Source organism: Desmodus rotundus, chromosome 8 (genome assembly GCF_022682495.2).
Source record: "Desmodus rotundus isolate HL8 chromosome 8, HLdesRot8A.1, whole genome shotgun sequence".
Classification (NCBI taxonomy): domain Eukaryota; kingdom Metazoa; phylum Chordata; class Mammalia; order Chiroptera; family Phyllostomidae; genus Desmodus; species Desmodus rotundus.
In genome coordinates, this window is record NC_071394.1 from 60,744,655 (window position 1) to 60,762,995 (window position 18,341).

The 18,341-nt window shown below is 46.1% G+C and overlaps 1 protein-coding gene across 1 annotated transcript in view; it reads right to left on the bottom strand.

Annotated features, from left to right (window-relative positions):
* The window catches only part of PAG1 (phosphoprotein membrane anchor with glycosphingolipid microdomains 1), a 128,990-nt gene that overhangs the window by 17,955 nt on the left and 92,694 nt on the right, over nucleotides 1–18,341 (bottom strand). Inside the window, exons 3-5 of the mRNA XM_024578297.3 lie at nucleotides 5,240–5,452; nucleotides 3,633–3,684; nucleotides 1,194–1,290 (exon numbers count right to left, since the gene is read on the bottom strand). Coding sequence (XP_024434065.1) covers nucleotides 1,194–1,290; nucleotides 3,633–3,684; nucleotides 5,240–5,364 — 274 coding nt within the window. The 5' untranslated portion in view covers nucleotides 5,365–5,452. The remainder of the gene's footprint in view (nucleotides 1–1,193; nucleotides 1,291–3,632; nucleotides 3,685–5,239; nucleotides 5,453–18,341) is intronic.

Genomic DNA, 18,341 nt, shown 5'->3' on the forward strand with positions numbered 1-18,341 from the left:
CTCTGGGGAGTGCCTCTATACACCAGACTGTGCCATACAAACATAGGAGCTCCTTCTGTCTGGGCAGCAGCCTGTGGGTAGAACAGCCAGCCAGTAGGGTGGCCCTAAAGCTGTGCCTGCGATGCACTGTTGGGTTCAAACACAGACCCTCAGTGCGCTGACTGTGTGATCTCAGGCAAATGGCTAACCTCTGTGTTGCAGGCAAAATAACGGCCCCCAAAGGGTCCACGTCCCAATCCCTGGAGCCTGTATGTGATGTTATGGGGCATGGGAGGAACTAAGGACACGGATAGAACTCTCAGCTGAGCTGAGAGGCCAGAGCAGCCTGGTACCTAGTTGGGTCAGTGTCATTTCCAGGTGGGCTGGTGTCATTATGAGGGTCCCTAAGTGACACAGGGAGGCAGGACAGTGGGAGAGGATGTGGAGTAGAGGCAAAGGCAGGGATGAGGAATGCCTGTGCCTCAGAAGCTGGATCAGGCAAGGAGACAGATTTCCCCAGAGCCTCCAGAAGGAATGCAGCCCTGCCGACACTGATTAATGGTAAGTTCCTTCATTTAAGTCATTCTAAGGAGCTAAGTTTGTGGTCATCTGCTGCAGTAGCCATGAGCCATTCACTGCAAACTGTGGACAGTAGTACTATATTCATGCCTCGTACTCAACTTACAGGGAGCGGAACGGCAACCTGACAGCGTGGCTGTGAGGGTAAGTGAGTGAGCGCACGTCCTGGAGCTGCGCCCCACTGAAGTCCGTCAGTACACTGCAGCTTTTCGACCAAGTGAAATGACACGTGCTAGAAGCAGCACGAAAATTGAATTTGAAAACACTTCTTAGTCTTTGAACTACACTTTCTTTTTCCTTTTAAATCCTTTCCCCAGGACCCTTTTTCACTGCTTTAGAGAGAAAGGAAGGGAGTGAGGAAAAAACATCGATGTGAGACAGAAGCATCGATTGGTTGCCTCCCTTATGCACCCCAACTGGGGACCACATGCACCTGGAGCAGGACTGTGTGCACCTGGACTGTGTGGACCAGGGACCAAACCCGCAATCTAGCTATGTGCCCTGAGTAGGAATTGAACCCACAACTCTTTGGTTATGGGGCAATGCTCCAACCAACTGAGCCATGCTGGCAGGGCTGAGCTACACTTTCTTAGGTGATGAGTTCTGCGTGGAAAGCCAGTTTTTACAGGACTTACTGTCCCCATTGGTGAGTGCCCCATTCTGCTCACTGCTGGCGGGAACATCTGTGGCCAGGCTGGTCACCGAACGGCTGGTCACCTCCTTGTCTGAAGGCTGCAAGACAGACACGCCGCACGAGTCAGACTGCTCGGGAGAGGGGAGCACCTGCACCTTCTTCTAAAAATTAAAACTGCAACAACAAAACTCCACATCAACTACATTGGTTTTAATGAAATTAAATAAACTTCAGTTGCTCAGTTGTGCTTGGCACATTCCAAGTGCTCTGTAGCCACGAGTAGCTGTGGCCCCCGGGGTCACACAGATCAGACACAGGACACGTTTCGCCCTGGTGGGAAGTCCTGCTGGATGTGGCTGTCCTGGCATTGTCAGGACACCGTGGGTCCTCCCACCTGAGTCGTCAGGGGATCAGTCCCCTCGCTCCAGGCAAGGAGGGGACCAGAAGCCCTGTGCTGCTCATCACAATCAACAGCAGCACAGCCTCATCCTTGTGTCCCAGGTGCTGTGACGTGCTATGTCTAAAAGGTGAGCCACACCATGCAAAATGTGGAAAAGCATCCCCTGTTGTCACCTGATGGGAAGAGAATTAAATCTATCTGTTAATGATAGATAATGTCATTAACTGCTGAGACTATTTTACAACCAGCCAAGTCTCCGCTTCAAGGTTCACAAAACAAGCAGAGGCAAAAAAGCAGGTCTGCAAACCTTTCTTATTTTTACAAATGCAGAGGACTTGGAGGAAAGAATGGCCTTGGAGATTGAAGGTTTTCTGCTGGGCTTGAAAGTGTAGGCACTACATGGACTAACATGCCAGGCCAAGCTATGGCTGTGGGTTCCTGGATCCCGCATGGACACTGCTGATGGAAAGCACACCGGAAGCTCGGCCAGTCGGTCTCATACATCCTGACTGGGAACCACATGACAGCAGAGAGCACATGGCTCATGCTCTCGTGCTCCAAAAGCTCACGGGAGTCAGCGGTTCCATTCAGTGAAGGGTGCCTGTGAGACAGGTCACTGTGTTGGGTGGTCAGAAACTTGAGAAGCAGAGCTAATATCATAGAAGGGAGGCTATATCTGAGCAGGCGTCAGGTGTGAGGAAGGAAGCCTCCCAGGTAGGCCTCTAAGAGCCTAACAACCTATCTCAGCTGAATTATCATAACCTGGGCTCTATCCACCATCTCTACTCTTAAGATTCTAGAAGAAACCACCCACGGGAACCAGACAACCAGGGACTGTGACAGGGGTGAGGGGTGGTGCTGAGGGCCCAGGACAGCAGCAGGTGCACCAGAGCAGAAGGGGAGGGAACCCCAAGTGCTCCCAGGAAGAGGGGGTCCTGGCAGCTTCCTGTCTGTTTGGGCACGTACGCCAGGCTTGGTGAGTGAGCCTGGAGATGCCTCCCAGGTGAGCTCTAAGCCTGCCTGCTGCCTGCGTGCTTCATCCCATCTCCCCAAAGAGGCTGACTCCGGACATATTGCCTGATCATGGAAGATCATGTTAGGGACAGGAAGCATGGCCTCTGCTTCAGCACCGTGTGGGGCTTAGGCAGGTCCCAGAAGAAGCCGGAGGCCCTGCGAACACGAGGGTAGGCCCATCCCCAGCTGCTGGAATGATTCATCAGGTCAAGAGTATGCACCTGAGTGGAGAGCACAAGGCAGAACCAGTACACAAGGGACCCAGCCACTCAGGCTGCTTCTCACCCGGTGGACCTGACACGCTTGGGGCTGGTCGGGACCCGTAAGACTGAGGGCTGTGGAAACCTAGCAAGGCCAGGCCACATCTAGAGTGCGGGGGCTCCCAGGCTCTGGTTAACCTCATGGCCAGCTGTTATGGTGTGAATTTTATACTTCGCAAATTCCTATGGTGAAGTCTTAGGCCCTGATACCTTAGGATATAACCTTATTTGGAAACAGGATCATTGTCGACGAAACTTGTTAAGATGAGGTCATACTGTAATCCTTATACAAAGGGGAAACTTGGACAGAGACAGCACGCAGGGCAGGGAGCACACCATGCGACCACGGAGGCACTGAGGACAGCAAACGTGGCCAGTAAGCCAGCAGGAGCTGGGAGAGAGGCCGGAAAAGATCTGCCCTCGAAATCAACCCCGCTGACACCTTGATGTCGGATTTCCAGCCTCCAGATCTGTGAGACAAGAAATCTGATATTTAAGCCACTTAGTTTGTAGTCCCTTGTTACAACAGACCTAGTGAATGAATACACGAGCTGGAGCTGGGAGGATGCAAAAAAGAGACATCCCTGCTGTAGGCTAGAGTTCTTGCAGGATCTTCCTGGATGAGCACAACTGCACCTGTGTCAGACACCCTCCCAGCAACCTGGTTGCCTGTACCAGCCTCCAGCCTCTGTGAGTCTGCACCTGCAGGGAGGACCCAGCCCACGCAGCCTGTGAACTCAGGTGCACACACGGCACACGGGCTCACCACGTTCATCAGGTTCTCGTGGTCTCCGCTGTACTGTCTCGGCTTCTTTTCTCTGAAATGGAAAATAAGACATCACTGTGATATCAAACACGCCATCTAAAATCAAACGCACATGCCTTTCCCTATCCTAGCGTTTATCAATGTTGACATCTCTTTTAAGAACCAAGTTTAGCTGCCAAGGAAGCCAAAGCCGCTCAGGCACTCATCACTCCTTGGCTACCAGAGGGTCTGAAGGATCAAGTCACAGCAGGGACCTGTCACTTCCTGCTCTCCCTTTCCTCCAGGGGTAGAAATTACAGGTTCTCAACAGGAGGACAGAAGCAAAATCCCGAGTAAAAACTGATCATATCTAGAATACTGGGAGAGTGATGGCTTAAAAAAAAAATTCTAGACATCTCTTCACTTTTCTCAACTTGTAGTCTTTGCAAAGTGACACACTGCAGTGGGACTCAGAAAATAATCAAACCAAATACAGGATTTGGCACATTGGAAGGGTGCATAGTCTCAGGATGAGTCATATGTACTTCTAGTCTATGGAAAAGTCCGTGGCGTAAAAATAGAATTTATTTTTACTCAGGACAGTCTAAGAGAGCCAACAGTTCTAGAGTTCCTTTCCCAGCTATATGAGGCAACAGTGCCACCTAGTGGGAGACTCAATGACTACAGAGGCAGGTCCGGTGTCCTTCCCCCTGTCCCCCAGCAACCAGGCCCAGGGAGCCAAGGTTCTACTTCTTTGGGGTCACACTGTCCCAGCCCTGAGGCCTGGGTCCAACCTCAGCAGGCAGGAGGAGGCTCTTGGGTTCAGAGAGTCCAGCGTTAGCCCTCTTGACAGAAACATTAGGGTAGGAAGCCATATCCAGACCATTAAATAACACTTGAGTCTCTTCTGAGGTTACTGGAAGGGGACTGGGGGTCTGCAGAGGCTCCCGGCAGCAGCCAACCCACCAGGAGCTGCACATACTGTGACAGTGTCTGAACACCTTGACAATCACTCCTCTTAGAAAGAACCCTGCTTCTCTCTGAGCAATGATCTCTTTTCTGAGGGTACAGTCATTTTATATGAGTGAGACATAAAGGAAAGTGGGGTGGGGGGAGAATTCTAAGAAAAGACAAGATGATTATTTCATAAACAACATATCTCCCTTATAGGAAAACTAATCTGTTTCTTTAGAAACTACAGCATCCCTAGATTATGACAAATCTGTAATAAATTGGTCCCTCCAAAGCCAGGTAACAGCAGACATGCAGGAATTCTCAAGTGGTAGCAAAAAGCATATCTTCAACCCACATCCTACTTGGATTTCCAAATGTCCACAGAAAAAGACACTGGAAACTTTGACGGTGCTCAAGAGAGCAGCAGGGACGTCACTCTGGGAAGTTTCATCCATAGAGCTCTTCCCGTTGCTCCCCGGTAAAGTCAGATATAGGTTTCACTCAACAGAACAGGGCCAGGGCCCTCAGCAGCTGAGATGTCTGTTAATTTTAACACAGAAGTTTCTGTGACCGTCTGTGCAATGGGCTCCCCCTCACAACAGGTTTTTCTATAGAGTGTGCTGGGGGCAGGACAATGTCACCTTAAGATCCCAGCAGACACACATGGCTCTCACCTGTTACAGCTGGAGCACAGGAAGATGAGGAAGGTGATGAGGAAGAAAGTGGTGGCAGCTGCCAAACTTCCCAAAAGGACAAGCTGCAAGTGTTCACTGCCTAGCAGGCTCCCAGAGGGTCCCATGGTGGGAGCAGGAGGTGGCGCTGGGCTGGTGAGTACGCCAGTCCTTCAGAGCTGGAGACGCTGGGTGAGGGCTGTGTCTGTGCTCTGCCTGCAGAGAGACCAATCTGTTTGAAGCAATGTCACGGGTGACAACAAGCCAGCATCCCATCGGGAGGAAGGCTTTGCAGAGTCAGGGAGGTGAGTGCTATGGATTCAACTGCACTTTTGTCCCCTTGCTGTCGAAGACTTTGTCTCCTCACCTACAAATGTAAACCGGGAATGTACAAGTGCTGCACAGGGTGTGAAGTGGTGGGTGTCTGATCACTCTGGAATGTTTGGGGACAGATTCCTTATTGCCTTCAAACAAGGTAGGACTCCAGGTACTCCAGAGCAAACACATAAATGTGCACCTGGATTCCTGTTTTCCCAGGCAGTGTACAGCATTTATTAAGTTTGCATCTTCCCCACCTGTCTCCCTAGCTCCCCAAACCCACTTTTCTTCCAGAAGGTTTCAGGTCCGTGCAATTAAAGAGAGAGGGCATCTTTACATTCACCTCGTTAATGGTTGTCTGTTCCGAGTATGTAACTATTTACTTTCAGGGACAGCTTTCACACTTCTATGAACACACAATAAGCACATTTTCAGGTGAATGGATGAAAGTCGTTGCTAAGAAACATCACCAGCAGTAAACAAGAAATTATGAACAACAAATGAAGTGTAAGAGCTGTACCAAGTACATTTCAGCACCTGGCATGTGCCTGGGCCTCTGCTAAATGCTTTCTTCATTTAATCACTGCCCTAGCCTATGAAGAAGGCACTAACTGATAATCTCCGTGGGGTTTTTTCTTCAGACAAAAATGTTGAATGGTAGAGACATTGAGTAAGTTCCCTTCCAGGTTTCTCAGGTGAAGAGGAGTTTGGTCTCTGACTCTAAAGCCTCTGGTCTTCACCCCTAGAGGGCGCTCTGCTCCCTTCTTCTACATTGTCTCTTAACTGCACAAGGACAGATTAGTTTTCTGAACAATTTAAAACTATAAATTTTGAGAAATGGAGTAGTATAGTCAAATTAATGATCTCTCTTCAGAGAGGTCTTATTTAAGGAACATTTGCTTTGATCAATTCTAACTTACAAGGAATAGTCTCTAACTTAATCTCAGGTTTCATGAATAAGGTAAGCAGATAAAAATTTTTGTCTTATAATAACAAGCCAAAATTCAAAACACTTATGTTCTTGAAAAAGACTGTCTATGTTTCCATTCTTGTTCGTTCACTGAAAGAGGCGTCACTGTTTTGCCATCACGGTGAGCCCACCCAGCCAGCACGTGGCGGCTTCATGGCAAACAGGAGAGCAGAGGAACCGGGTATGGAGGCCATTTCTGCAAAGCCGTTTCAACCGGACCAAGTCTTCTTCAGGTGAAATATTTCCCATATGTCTGAATATTTAAGGTGGAGGAATAATGAATGACAAAAAGCTGGAGAAAAGCTGGAGAAAAAGAAAAAATGCTCCATACACCTGAAGTGTACACAGAGGATCCTAGAAGACAAGGTGACTGCTTTCCTTGGCCCTTGAATCAACAGGGACGCTTTCCGATGCTCTCTAAATGCTTCCTGTGTAGAAGGGAACTTCCTTCATCCCCTGGAGGTTTGTGAGCACGCCCTGCACAGTCACGGGTGACCCGCGCCCCGGCCAGCTGCTCTGCGTGGCTCTAACCAAAGGAATGTCACCACCACTGCTCTCAAGACTTGTCGAAACAGTGCTTCACTTTAAATGTAGATGACAAATTGGCACCACAATAAGTTATTACAAAACATTCACGCAAGCACGTGTCAAGGCGACCCATGAATACATATGGAGCAAAGTTTTAGGTGTAGGTCCAAAGCACAACAGATGTGATCTGTCGTGCAGGCATCTGCTTGCCTCCTCCTGCATTCCCTCATTCACTCACACAGCAGAGCTAATCAGTGTCTGTTAGTGAAGTGACAGGTTCTGAGAAAACAGCTTGCTTTGAATTATTCCAAAGCCAGACATGCGTCCAGCAGCTTCTGTGGGGTATGTAGCACCCACTCCATTTTGATACATTTCTCCTCTCTCTCTCTCTCTCTCTCTCTCCACAGGGGAGGCTGACAGGATATAATAAAATAAGTGAGGTGCCAGCCGGTAAAAACAATGTAGGGAAAGAGACGATGAAAGCTGATTAGTGTAAGCTTCTGAATAAAGGCTATAATTCAGGGGGGGAAAAAAACGTGTCCAAACTCCTTGCTCACTCCTCTTCAAGTAGAATTGGCTGAAAAGCTACTAAAAGAAATACTTTTTCTAAAAGTTCCCATTGTGAACAGAAATCTCACAGTGAAAAGAATTATCATTATCTGGCACATGTTTCTGAGTCAGATATATTGTAATCTCCAAGGCCAAGGGTGCTTCCACCTCCCAGAAGCCTCTGCTGCAGCTGGACAGTCCAGCAGGGGTGGGGATGGGGAAGGGGCAAGGGCAACTGCACTGGGAGGGGCCACATGCACATGACTTTGAGCTCACAGCACACCCCCAAGGCAGTCAGTCCTATTTCAGAGGAAGTCTGTGCCCTGTTACTCTTCTCTCCTGCTCTCTTTTTTGGGACTGCTGTTTCCATACTCTCCAGTTCGTTCCTTCTCTGGTCATGGCCTACTTAATTTCTGGTGGCTTACCTACAATCGACAGATCTGCCCTCCCCCGTGTGTGTGGCTGGATTTCCCCTCCCCCACGTGAGTAGTGGACTGACCCCCAGGTGTGCAGCTAGATTGTCCCTCCCCAGCGTGTGTAGATGTATGGACCCCATTTGTAGATGAACATATGTGACTTCCATGTTCTTTCTTCTTGGTGAGGATGAGGCTGGAGGCCTCCTGTGAGTGGTCCAGGGCTTTCCTGGGAGTGCAATGGCCATTTCTCCAAGGCTGGGCCCTCGTGCAGTGGGTTCACTGAGATGAGACAGTGCGCTGGGTCCTACTTTTGGTTTATGTTGAGCAGTGTGGAGATCCCTGTCTTTCCCCATGGCTGGAAGTCTTCTCTCAGGATTAGCAGGAGAGGGGGGAAATTAGGAAGACAGGAGGCATAGTGCCTCGGAAGTAAATAATCCTGAAAGGAAGGGCCCACCACAGTGAGGCGTGTTCACTGTGCTCTTCATCAACCAGGTGCTGTGAGGAGAAGATAACCCAAGGATGCTAAGTCCATGACACTGTTACTGCCCTGAGGACCACCATGTCTTCTGCTATTTCCTATATCAAGTAAGGTATTTTCCGAGTCTCCAGAATGAATCCATACCAGCGGAGATACGTGAGCAATCTGGGGATATCTTTCCTGATGTGCTCATGCTTGTTTCTCTCAATCCTGTTCTCACCCGCCTCAATCAAATTGCATTCAATTATAGAATATTATTTCTTCAAAGCATGAAAAATATTCCAGTGTCAGCTCACATGTGTAAATATGCAGTGGGTTACTTGTCATGGGGCAGGGCAGGCAGCATTGGACTTGCACTTGCGTTTATACGGCACCGATACCCCAGGAGGACGAGCTGCAGAAGGCGGGAATTCTTTTTGTTTTAGAACAGACTCCATCACTGGCTGCATTGCTATACAGTCATGACCAAAACTAGAATCTAATATTAATGTGTGATACTGCTGTAAAAGGGGCAATACACCCCCTGCCCCGATTTTATATAATTTCAGACTACGGTGGGAACTTGTATTCTGCCCTGAGCAAGGTGAGTGCATAAGGTTGTAGGACATGTGTTGGGGATCCTCTGAAAACCTGGTCTGGATAATTATTTTGGACTAAAATATTTGGGATGAAATTATTTTGCTCCATAACCTCTTATTCTTTCATACCCATTCATTTCATGACTTTAATCAGTATGTGATTCAATAGAACAACAGATGGCCTTTTACTTTAAAAGCAGATGCATTTTAACCACAAGGTGGCAGTAAAATGCCATTCTCAGCCCTAATTCTCAGGCTCATGGAGCAGACTTGTCTCTGCTGTGTGCTGCGTGTCATTTTAATGGCCTCCATGAACCTAAACTATCAGCCTCCAAAATCCACTGCCGTGGGAGAGAAAACAGACACAGACAGAATTAACAAAAGGTGCAGACCAACTGCAGCTATTTGGTTTTTAGTCAAATCCTCTTTAACAAGTAGGTGCTCCGATCACGGGAAATTCAGTAAGTAACACTTTGGTGGAGTGGGATGGTCAGGGAGATGGGCCCCAGAGCAGACACTTAGTTCCTCTGAGGCAGGTTGAGATCAGTGATGACTCATTCCCACTGCACAGCTGTCCTGGCAGACCCATAATTACGCATGATAGAAACCGCCTCTGCTGTGACCTCACTGATGAGCCCTACTCCTCCTTCCTGGTCATTACAAGGTATGGGAACCACACAATAAAGTGACAGGCTGAGCCACAGTCACCAAGCACAGTTAACATGGTGAGGAGCTTGATGCTCTGTGGGGCTCCCGTCCTGGGCTCTCGTCCTGTGAGGCACGCTGACGTGGCACAGGCCAAGGCTACACTGGCCTCTTGAGAGAACCTGCTAGTCTCCCACAGAGGTTTTAAGCTACAGTATTTAAATTCAGGTAGATTTCTCTTCAGATCAAAGGCAAGCCTACTACACTGAACTTGGGGACCAGGGCTGCTGTCAACACAGGAATCACCCAAGCAGATGTCTATTGTCTATCCTGCTAAGGCACAAAGATTTTTTGCCAAATAAGCTTGTTGCAAGGATCTCCCCAATGCCCTCCTTCCCTGGGTTGGTGGAAATACAACCAAGAGCAGAGGGCAGTAAGGACTCCAGGGTAAGAGTTTTTTATTCACAGTTTCTTGCACCATTTTGTGACATCAGTAGGGAGTGGTATCTTGACAATTCTTTCTGTAGCAGCTTCAGAGAAACACAGAACAAAGGCACCTGGAAAGCTTTAATGTCACCAAGCTGACTCTGTTTTGGAGGTGGCTGCTGGAGGCAGAGGGAGCTGGCTTCCACCAGAGAGCGAGACATAAATCCTTGAGGCCGCTGTCAGGATAACCTGATTACTCTCCATACAGACCGAACCTATTGATCTGCACAGGAAATGGGATGCTGGCCCTTTGGGGGGTGTGGAGGGCTCTGTGTGGCTGACACGTGTCTTCAAAACCACACTGAACTTTTACTCCAGAAGCCACATAGTTTACTGCTGGTAAAGCCCCGCTGCCATGTTGTTTCCACCTCAGAAAAGCCAACAGGGGAGCGGCTTTAATGGGTAAGGAGTGACTTCCAATGTGGCTTCGGTCCTATCCTGACCTGAAAACAATTCCCAAGTTTCATATTTTTAATGGTAAATCTCCAGAGAGAGGGAGACAGAGAGGTGGGAGATACTGGTTGATTCTGAGGAACAAAGGTAGGGGGCTTCCTTTTGCCTTAGCAGCTCTAACCAGGTGTTTCAGAGAATGTGCGGTCTGGCTCCCGAGTCCCTTTCTACCTGCCCTGTGTGTCTGCCCATCTGATATAAACAAAAAGCTCCTCGGGGGCAGAATGTGTCCACCCCACTTTCCACCACAGCCTCAGCATCTACGTGAGGTGGGAGATCAGAGTCAGCCGGGAAAATTTTGTTGAATACTTGTTTCTGTGGGAAGAATGATGAGTAGATTTTGAAGCTGCCCAATTTATAAGGTAAGGGAGAGGAAGAGAACACAGGAGATGAGCATGTCAAGCTAATGATTCAAAAATAAACCAAGCATGTCTGAAGGCCGAACCTTAACTCTGTGGCACAAACACAGTACCTGGTCTCTGTGTCCTGTCACCAAGCCGATGACCATCTCCTGGGAAGAGGCAACATTGGAAATGTCGGCTTTTCTGCACAGAATCCTTGCCAACGCCAACTGCAGGCCTCCCGCACTGGCGATCTGTGTCCCCAAACTTAGTGTTGCTCTGACCCCTTCCAGCAGTGACATCTCATGCTTTCACCATCCCCTAGGATCCCTGACACATTCCCCCCCCACTCTCCCTCCCATTTTTCAGAGGAAAGAGGAACTATAATTATTCTTGGCCTCCTCCCCATGTTCTCATCTGATAAAGTTCCCCTCTCTCCAGTACCCGCCTTCCCTCCAGCAATAACCTCCCTTAGTTCCTGTCCATGGGTCATACATGCAAGTTCTTCAGCTTCTCCATCTCCTATACTATTCTTAACATACCCATTTATTTTGTACCTACCAATTTGTACTTCTTAATCCCTGTACCTTTTCCTCCATTCGCCTCCTTCCCCTCCCCGCTGATAACCCTCCAAATGATCTCCATATCTATGATTCTGTTTCTGTTCTGCTTGTTTGCTTAGGTTGTTTTTTAGATTCAGTTGTTGATAGCTGTGAATTTGTTGCCATTTTAATGTTTATAGTTATGATCTTTTTCTTAAATAAGTCCCTTTAACATTTCATATAATAAGGTCTTGGTGATGAGGAACTCTTTTAGTTTTACATTGTCTGGGAAGCACTTCATCTGACTTTCCATTCTAAATGATAGCTTTGCTGGATAGAGTAATCCCGATTGTAGGTCCTTGCTTTTCATCACTTTGAAAACTTCTTGCCAGTCCCTTCTAGCCTGCAAAGTATCTTTTGAAAAATCAGCTGACCGTCTTATGGGAACGCCTTTGTAGGTAACACTCTGCTTTTCTCTTGCTGCTTTTAAGATTCTCTCTTTATCTTTAACTTTTGGCATTTTAATTGTGATGTGTCTTGGTGTGGTCCTCTTTGGGTCCAAATTGTTTGGGACTCTCTGTGCTTCCTGGACTTATTGTATGTCTATTTCCTTTGCCATACTTAGGGAAGTTTCCTTTCATTATTTTTTCAAATAATTTTCCAATTTCTTGCTCTTCCTCTCTTCCTTCTGGCACCCCTATGATTCGAATATTGGTATGTTTGGAGATGTCCCAGAGGCTCCTTATTCTATCCTCATTTTTTTGAATTATTTTTTCTTCTTGCTGTTCTGGTTGAATGCTTTTTTCTTTCTTATGTTCCAAATGGTTGATTTGATTCTCAGCTTCTTCCTCTCCACTGTTGGCTCCCTGTAGATTTTTCTTTATTTCACTTAGTGTAACCTTCATTTCAGCCCGGGTCTTTCTTACGCTGTTGCAGTACACAATGAGTTCCTGGAGCATCCTAATAACCAGTGTTTTGAACTCTGCATCTGATAGGTTGCTTATCTTCACTTTGTTTAGTTTTATCCTAGAGTTTTGTTCTGTTTTTTCAATTGGGCCATATTTCCTTGTCTCCTCAATTTGGCAGCCTCCCTGTGTTTTTTTCTGTGTATTAGGTAGAGCTGCTTTGACTCCTTGTCTTAGAAGCATGGTCTATTGTAGAAAAGGCATATGTAAATTGTGTGGAGTGGAACCGTAGGTAATTGCCAAGGCTGGGCAACCCGTTTCACTGCTGTATGGCTCTGTGTAGGGGAGGGCTCAGAGAGGGGACGATGCCACTGCCTGACCTTTGGAGACTGCCTGGGAGGAAGCTGTCTCCTGGCATTTTCCCTGTTGTCAGTCACTTACCTTTTCCCCTTTCTCCCTGCATGCCACTTGTGCCCTGCCAACTATTACCCTGGTGCTAAATTCCAGAGGGAGTGGGTCTGCGTGAGTCCTAAGTCTGTTGTGGGCCCTTTAAGAGAAGTCTCTTGAGAATCCTACAGTTATGTCCAATGTCCCAACTCCCACTGGTTTTTACATCTAGAAGTTATGGGGACTTATTTTCCTGGCACTGGAACCCTGGGCAGGGAAGTCTGGTCTGGGGCTGGGATTGCTCAGTGTCGTGGTATCCTTCCTGATTTTTATCCACCATATGTGAATGTGGGACCACCTGTTCTGCTGCCTCTCACACCACGTCATGTCTCCACCCTTCCTACCCATCTGGATGAACATGGCTTTTTTAAATCCTTGGTTGTTGGACTTCTATACAGCTTGATTTTCTGAAAAATCTGCATGACATTTGTTTTGTAGTCCTGTACTTTTTGCTGTAGTTGTGCAAGCAGATGAAGCGTGTTTACCTACGTCTCTATCTTGACCGGAAGTTCTGTTTCATCTTCTAATCACACCTTGAATGTGAGATTACCCGAGTCTGCTGCAACTCAGTTGCAAAATTCATTTTGCTAGAAGTTAAAAATATTTCGAATTAAGTTCCTAATGACGATATATACTTTGATCAAAGATGAAAAACCCTTTATTGTTGAATTCCACGTGTATGGATTCAGAACAAAGCTCAAAAGCTGCAAGCCTTTCACTCCCACCATTTGTCATTAGAAACCACATTTGGTGACAACTGCAGCCTGATTCTGCTCACTGGATGCAGCCGTGACGCAGCTGCAGGTCCCTTGGACTGATACTGTTTCAAGCTGAGAACTGGCCTCAATGTGTCCAGTGGATTCTAAAGACAGCCTGTGTACATTCGCAGGGCGTAAAGGACTGCCTGTCATGCAGACACCGCTTGTAGTGAGGGTCAGCCAACCACTGAGCGAGGACTCATTGGATGCCAAGGACCTGGGAAGGCACCTAAGAGAGTCCCCCATCCCTCCTGAATGGGAGGAACTGCATTCACTTTACAGTTAGAGTAAAGCTTAAAAAGCAGCTATTCGGGGGTAAGGAAGAGTGGGTAAAGACAGTCACATACTTAGTGAAAGAAGAAAATAAGATGATCAATTATAATGTTGTGTACCTGAAATTTATATAATGTTATTAACTAATGTCACCCCAATAAATTTAATGAAAAAACAAAGATTAATGGAAGAACTGGCATATGCTTTAAAATCCTACTAAGGCCAACATGACTGGAACAGACAAGTCATCTGGTGAGGAAATGGGGGTGGTGGAGAGGACAAGAGGCTGGGGTCAGTGTGCAGGGTGGGTGTGTCTGAGGCAGGAAGGGGACCAGACATGGGGGATTTCACTGGTAATGCTTTTCTGCATTCCCACTTTGTCTGTAGCTGTCCTTAATCCATGAGTAACTTGTGAATTTAAGAATGATGCATAAAAGTATGTCTCTACAAACTTTAGTACATTTATTTTCCTCTCCCCCTTTGCCCAATCTAGGGAAGATAAAACTCCATTGACAGAGGAGGTAGACAAGATGGGTGAATCAATGTAGCAATACTTGTGAGGAGTCTGTTTGCCCAAGGTCTGCCATGACTAAGTGTGGAACTCAAAATTGGAACCAGTCACATTCTTTGGAAGAGGTCCATGCTCATTAGAAAGGCTATGAATATCCCAGAAAGCCAAAAAGACTTTGGAGTAGATATACAAGGCAACGTGGAGTTAACTGTAGGGTCTTGAGTAGAGGCATGACAATAGGGTAGAACAGTATTTCACTCCTAAGAGAATATTTTCTCAACCTCAATGCTGAGTGTTTTGACTGTGCTGCTACCAAACAACTAGTCTTGATTTGCATCAAAGTGCGTGGTCTCCAAACCCCTCCATCCATCAGCCCATAGGTTTCCTTCCTTTTTTCCCAGGCCATGTGAGTGCATCTGCCATAGCACAGACGCCCTCCAGCGTCCCCTCAAGTCCTGCTCTCAACACCTGGGTGCACCTGGTACAACGCTGACACCCATGCCTGACCCTCAGAAGTTCTGGTGTAATGGAGTTGGAAGGGGCCCAAGAAATGTACTCTAAGTTGTTCTGAAGTAAGGAGTTTACCAATAGCCTTGTGCTCAAAATGTGTTAGGAGCCCATGGGAAACCCTGGTGAGGTACAACGTTCTCACTTTACCAAACCCTGCGAAGTGCAGAATTAGTCAGAGTTGAAATAGCATTTGGCCAGCAGACTCATTGGAGAAGGAACCAGGAAAGGGTGAGAGGAAACATTTGTGTGAACTTGGTTTCTACCCGCTGTCTGTTTTCCTTGGTTCATGCGGTGAAAGGAAACACTGAATCCCATAATCCCATATGGAGTCCCAGTGGGCAGAGGCAGTGAGACTGCAGGAAGTCTCCCGCGGTCTCCGGGAGGTCTCCACAGGGCACTTCTTCTCCTCACAATGCCACATGCTAATGTGATAAGACCTAACGAACTGAAACTAATGCCCGTTTGAAAGTCTTCAAAGCTAATGAAAATCACATCTTCTCCCCCAAGACTTCCCATTTCCTCTGTTTGTAAATCAAGAACAAAATGGAAATTATGTAACAGTTAAGGCTGTGTGTATGAAAGTCCTAGTATAATTCAGAGAATTTTAGTATGTTTTGAATGTCACAGTGGCTTCCAAGTTGAAGGATCACATGTGGGACTCACATTATTTGCCATAGTGTTAAGAGCATTTTTGGAGAGACCTAGACTACGGATTCATAACACTGGTATTTTAAAGACAGCCTTTCCCCCTGAGCTCAAAGCACTTTGTATGTTAGGTAGCGGTGTAGTCACTCTGCCCCAGTTCCCATGTTCTTCGGAAAGCACAGAACAAGGAAGTCTTCACATTGCTCAGTGAGAGCTAATGTCAGGATATGGCTTTGATGCCCCCACTCCTCCCTTCTCCACGCTATGTTTTCACCTCTTCTGGAAAACCCACATTTCAAAGGCACTGGGGTGACATATGGTGGAGGGGCAAGCTTTACAGATCAGGACAGGTACCTCTTAGAGATGTGTTGTGCTAAGCTAGCCTCACCTTCCTGGGCATCCAAGTTACTCAACGTTCATTTTCATTTATTGAGAAAATAAACAGGTATTTATGCAGTATAAGGTAAGACTATTAAGAATTTTAAAAACAGGATGAGGGAACTCAAGGAAATTTTACACATGGAGTCAGGAATGGGCGCTCACTCTTCTCTGCCAATGAGGCTTCGAGTAGCTCTGGTTCTAGGAGCAGACTGTGATGTGGTGTGGGTGTGCACTGCAGAGCTGCACCAGACGCACACTATGGGAAACGGAACAGTGGGATTTGATCTTGAAAGGGACACTTTAATAATTTCTCATGCTGCCAATACAAAAAACTTCAAAAAATATACTTACAAAATGGAACAACAAGGTGTGTTTTCAGGACAAAAAATTAATTTTATTGAAACACTTGTTTTAATGCACTGGGTTACCGCCTGTGCTGCTCACAATGTGCTCCCGTGTATAATGCACACCCACAGGTTTGTGTGTGTTATTGGGATTATTATGCCCACATATAATGTGCATCCTTATTGTTCCCTCAAGAATTGGGGCAAAAAAGTGCGCATTATACACAGCAAAATGCAGTAAATCATCTAAGCCAAGTGGCTTCATTCCAGTTCTTTTTGCGAGCCATTATTTATAATGGTTGTGACTTCTCAACATTAATTATAAAATATACATTATTATACCTTAAATTTAAAAAAGTGACTCAGTCTTTCTTATGTTACTTTTCTTAGACCTTTCTCCAAACTTGTTGAAATCCTACTTCAGTACATCGGGAAAAAGCAAATGTGAAGGACACCTGGTCTGTCAGCAGCCACTGGTGCACTGTTTTGTCTAACTGAGAACATGATTAAAAACAGTCTTAGACATTCTAGAACATTCACTAAACTGCCTTTTATTCTGTAGCCAGGACCCATCTAGGCACTAGGGTGGATGATTTCAGTACGGGCCCCAAACTGTTAATATTCTCCTGAAAACTGTGCCATAATAATGCTATCACTTGATAACTTAAAAGGTAGGTATAGGATGAAAGATCAAATTCCAATCTTTCACCTTTTTAGCAGAGCTGTGATCTGACATACTTCCTCCTAATTTATGAGTGGGTGTGGCTTCCAGAGGAACTGAGGGACACCCTCCTCCCACTGCCACCTGGAATGCTATCACCTCTGTATGTGGCTGACACTGTCCTCTCCTCATGAGCAAGGGGCTGTATTAAATGGCAGCTGAGCCCACTGACTAATTACTGCAATACAAAGGTGACTTTTATGGAATATTAATATAAGAAACTCATGATTTATTTACCTGCATTTTTTGGTAAAACTATGAGTTACAGTGTTCTATTGTGTAGTACATAAAGCTTTCTGTATCTGAGTGATAAATTCAGAGATTTTAGTGCTTGGAAGGAGGTTTTTTTATCCTGACAAATTAGTTTACTTTTTTTTAAAATAACAACTAAACTATACATACAAATATCATATTTTCTTTTTTCTTCCATGTTCACAGGCCAGCTGGAAGCTAAAGCTATAATTATCCTTCAATTAAGGAATCACTGTAGCCACGTCTTTCTTCCCTTTCTCTGCACCAACCCCAATTACAAGTGTTTGATTTCATATGTTTTGAAGAATCTTCTACGTGTATTTATCATAACAATCTTAGTATTTCTTAGAATTAGATTTTAATTTCTAAATATGGCATATATGATGCTCCACATTTAATTACATGGACTATTCCTTCATAGCTTTGAAGGTTCTCAATGTTAAGATTAGGTTTTAGAGGAAGATATATTTTTAGAAAAGCAAAGGATGAGAACAGGAAAAAGGAAGGAAGGTAAATAAAAGACTTCCCCTCTGAATTAATCTTCGGGAGCATATGTTCTGATGTCTAATGAAATCTTATCCAGATGATGTGAGATGCAAAGACTATAAAATGATTAAAGCCAAACCAACTTTATCATAAAGGCTATTGAGAATTATTAAACTCCTTTGAGTCAGACTATGGTTTTCATCCCTGGCTGTACCTTATAATTACTCAGGAAACTTTTTTTTACAATAAACCAATGCCCAGGCCTAATCCCAGAAACTGGCTTAATTGGGCTGGGATAAAGGTCTGGACATTGATCCTTGTACATGTGTCCCCGCAGCATTTGAGAATCACTCAGCTAGATGAGTCATTCATATTTCTAAACTCTTAACTGGCCACTGCTACTTACTTCTTATAGAACCGGAACATGGCATGGTCAGGATGTGACGACATGAAACAGAGCTGCACACGGGCTGATGCTGAGAACCACAGAAACTGAGTTTTCTACACACGCATACCCTTTGAACACTGGTCAAAACAGGGCAGGTATGGCATCTGTTTCAGAAGGTGGTAT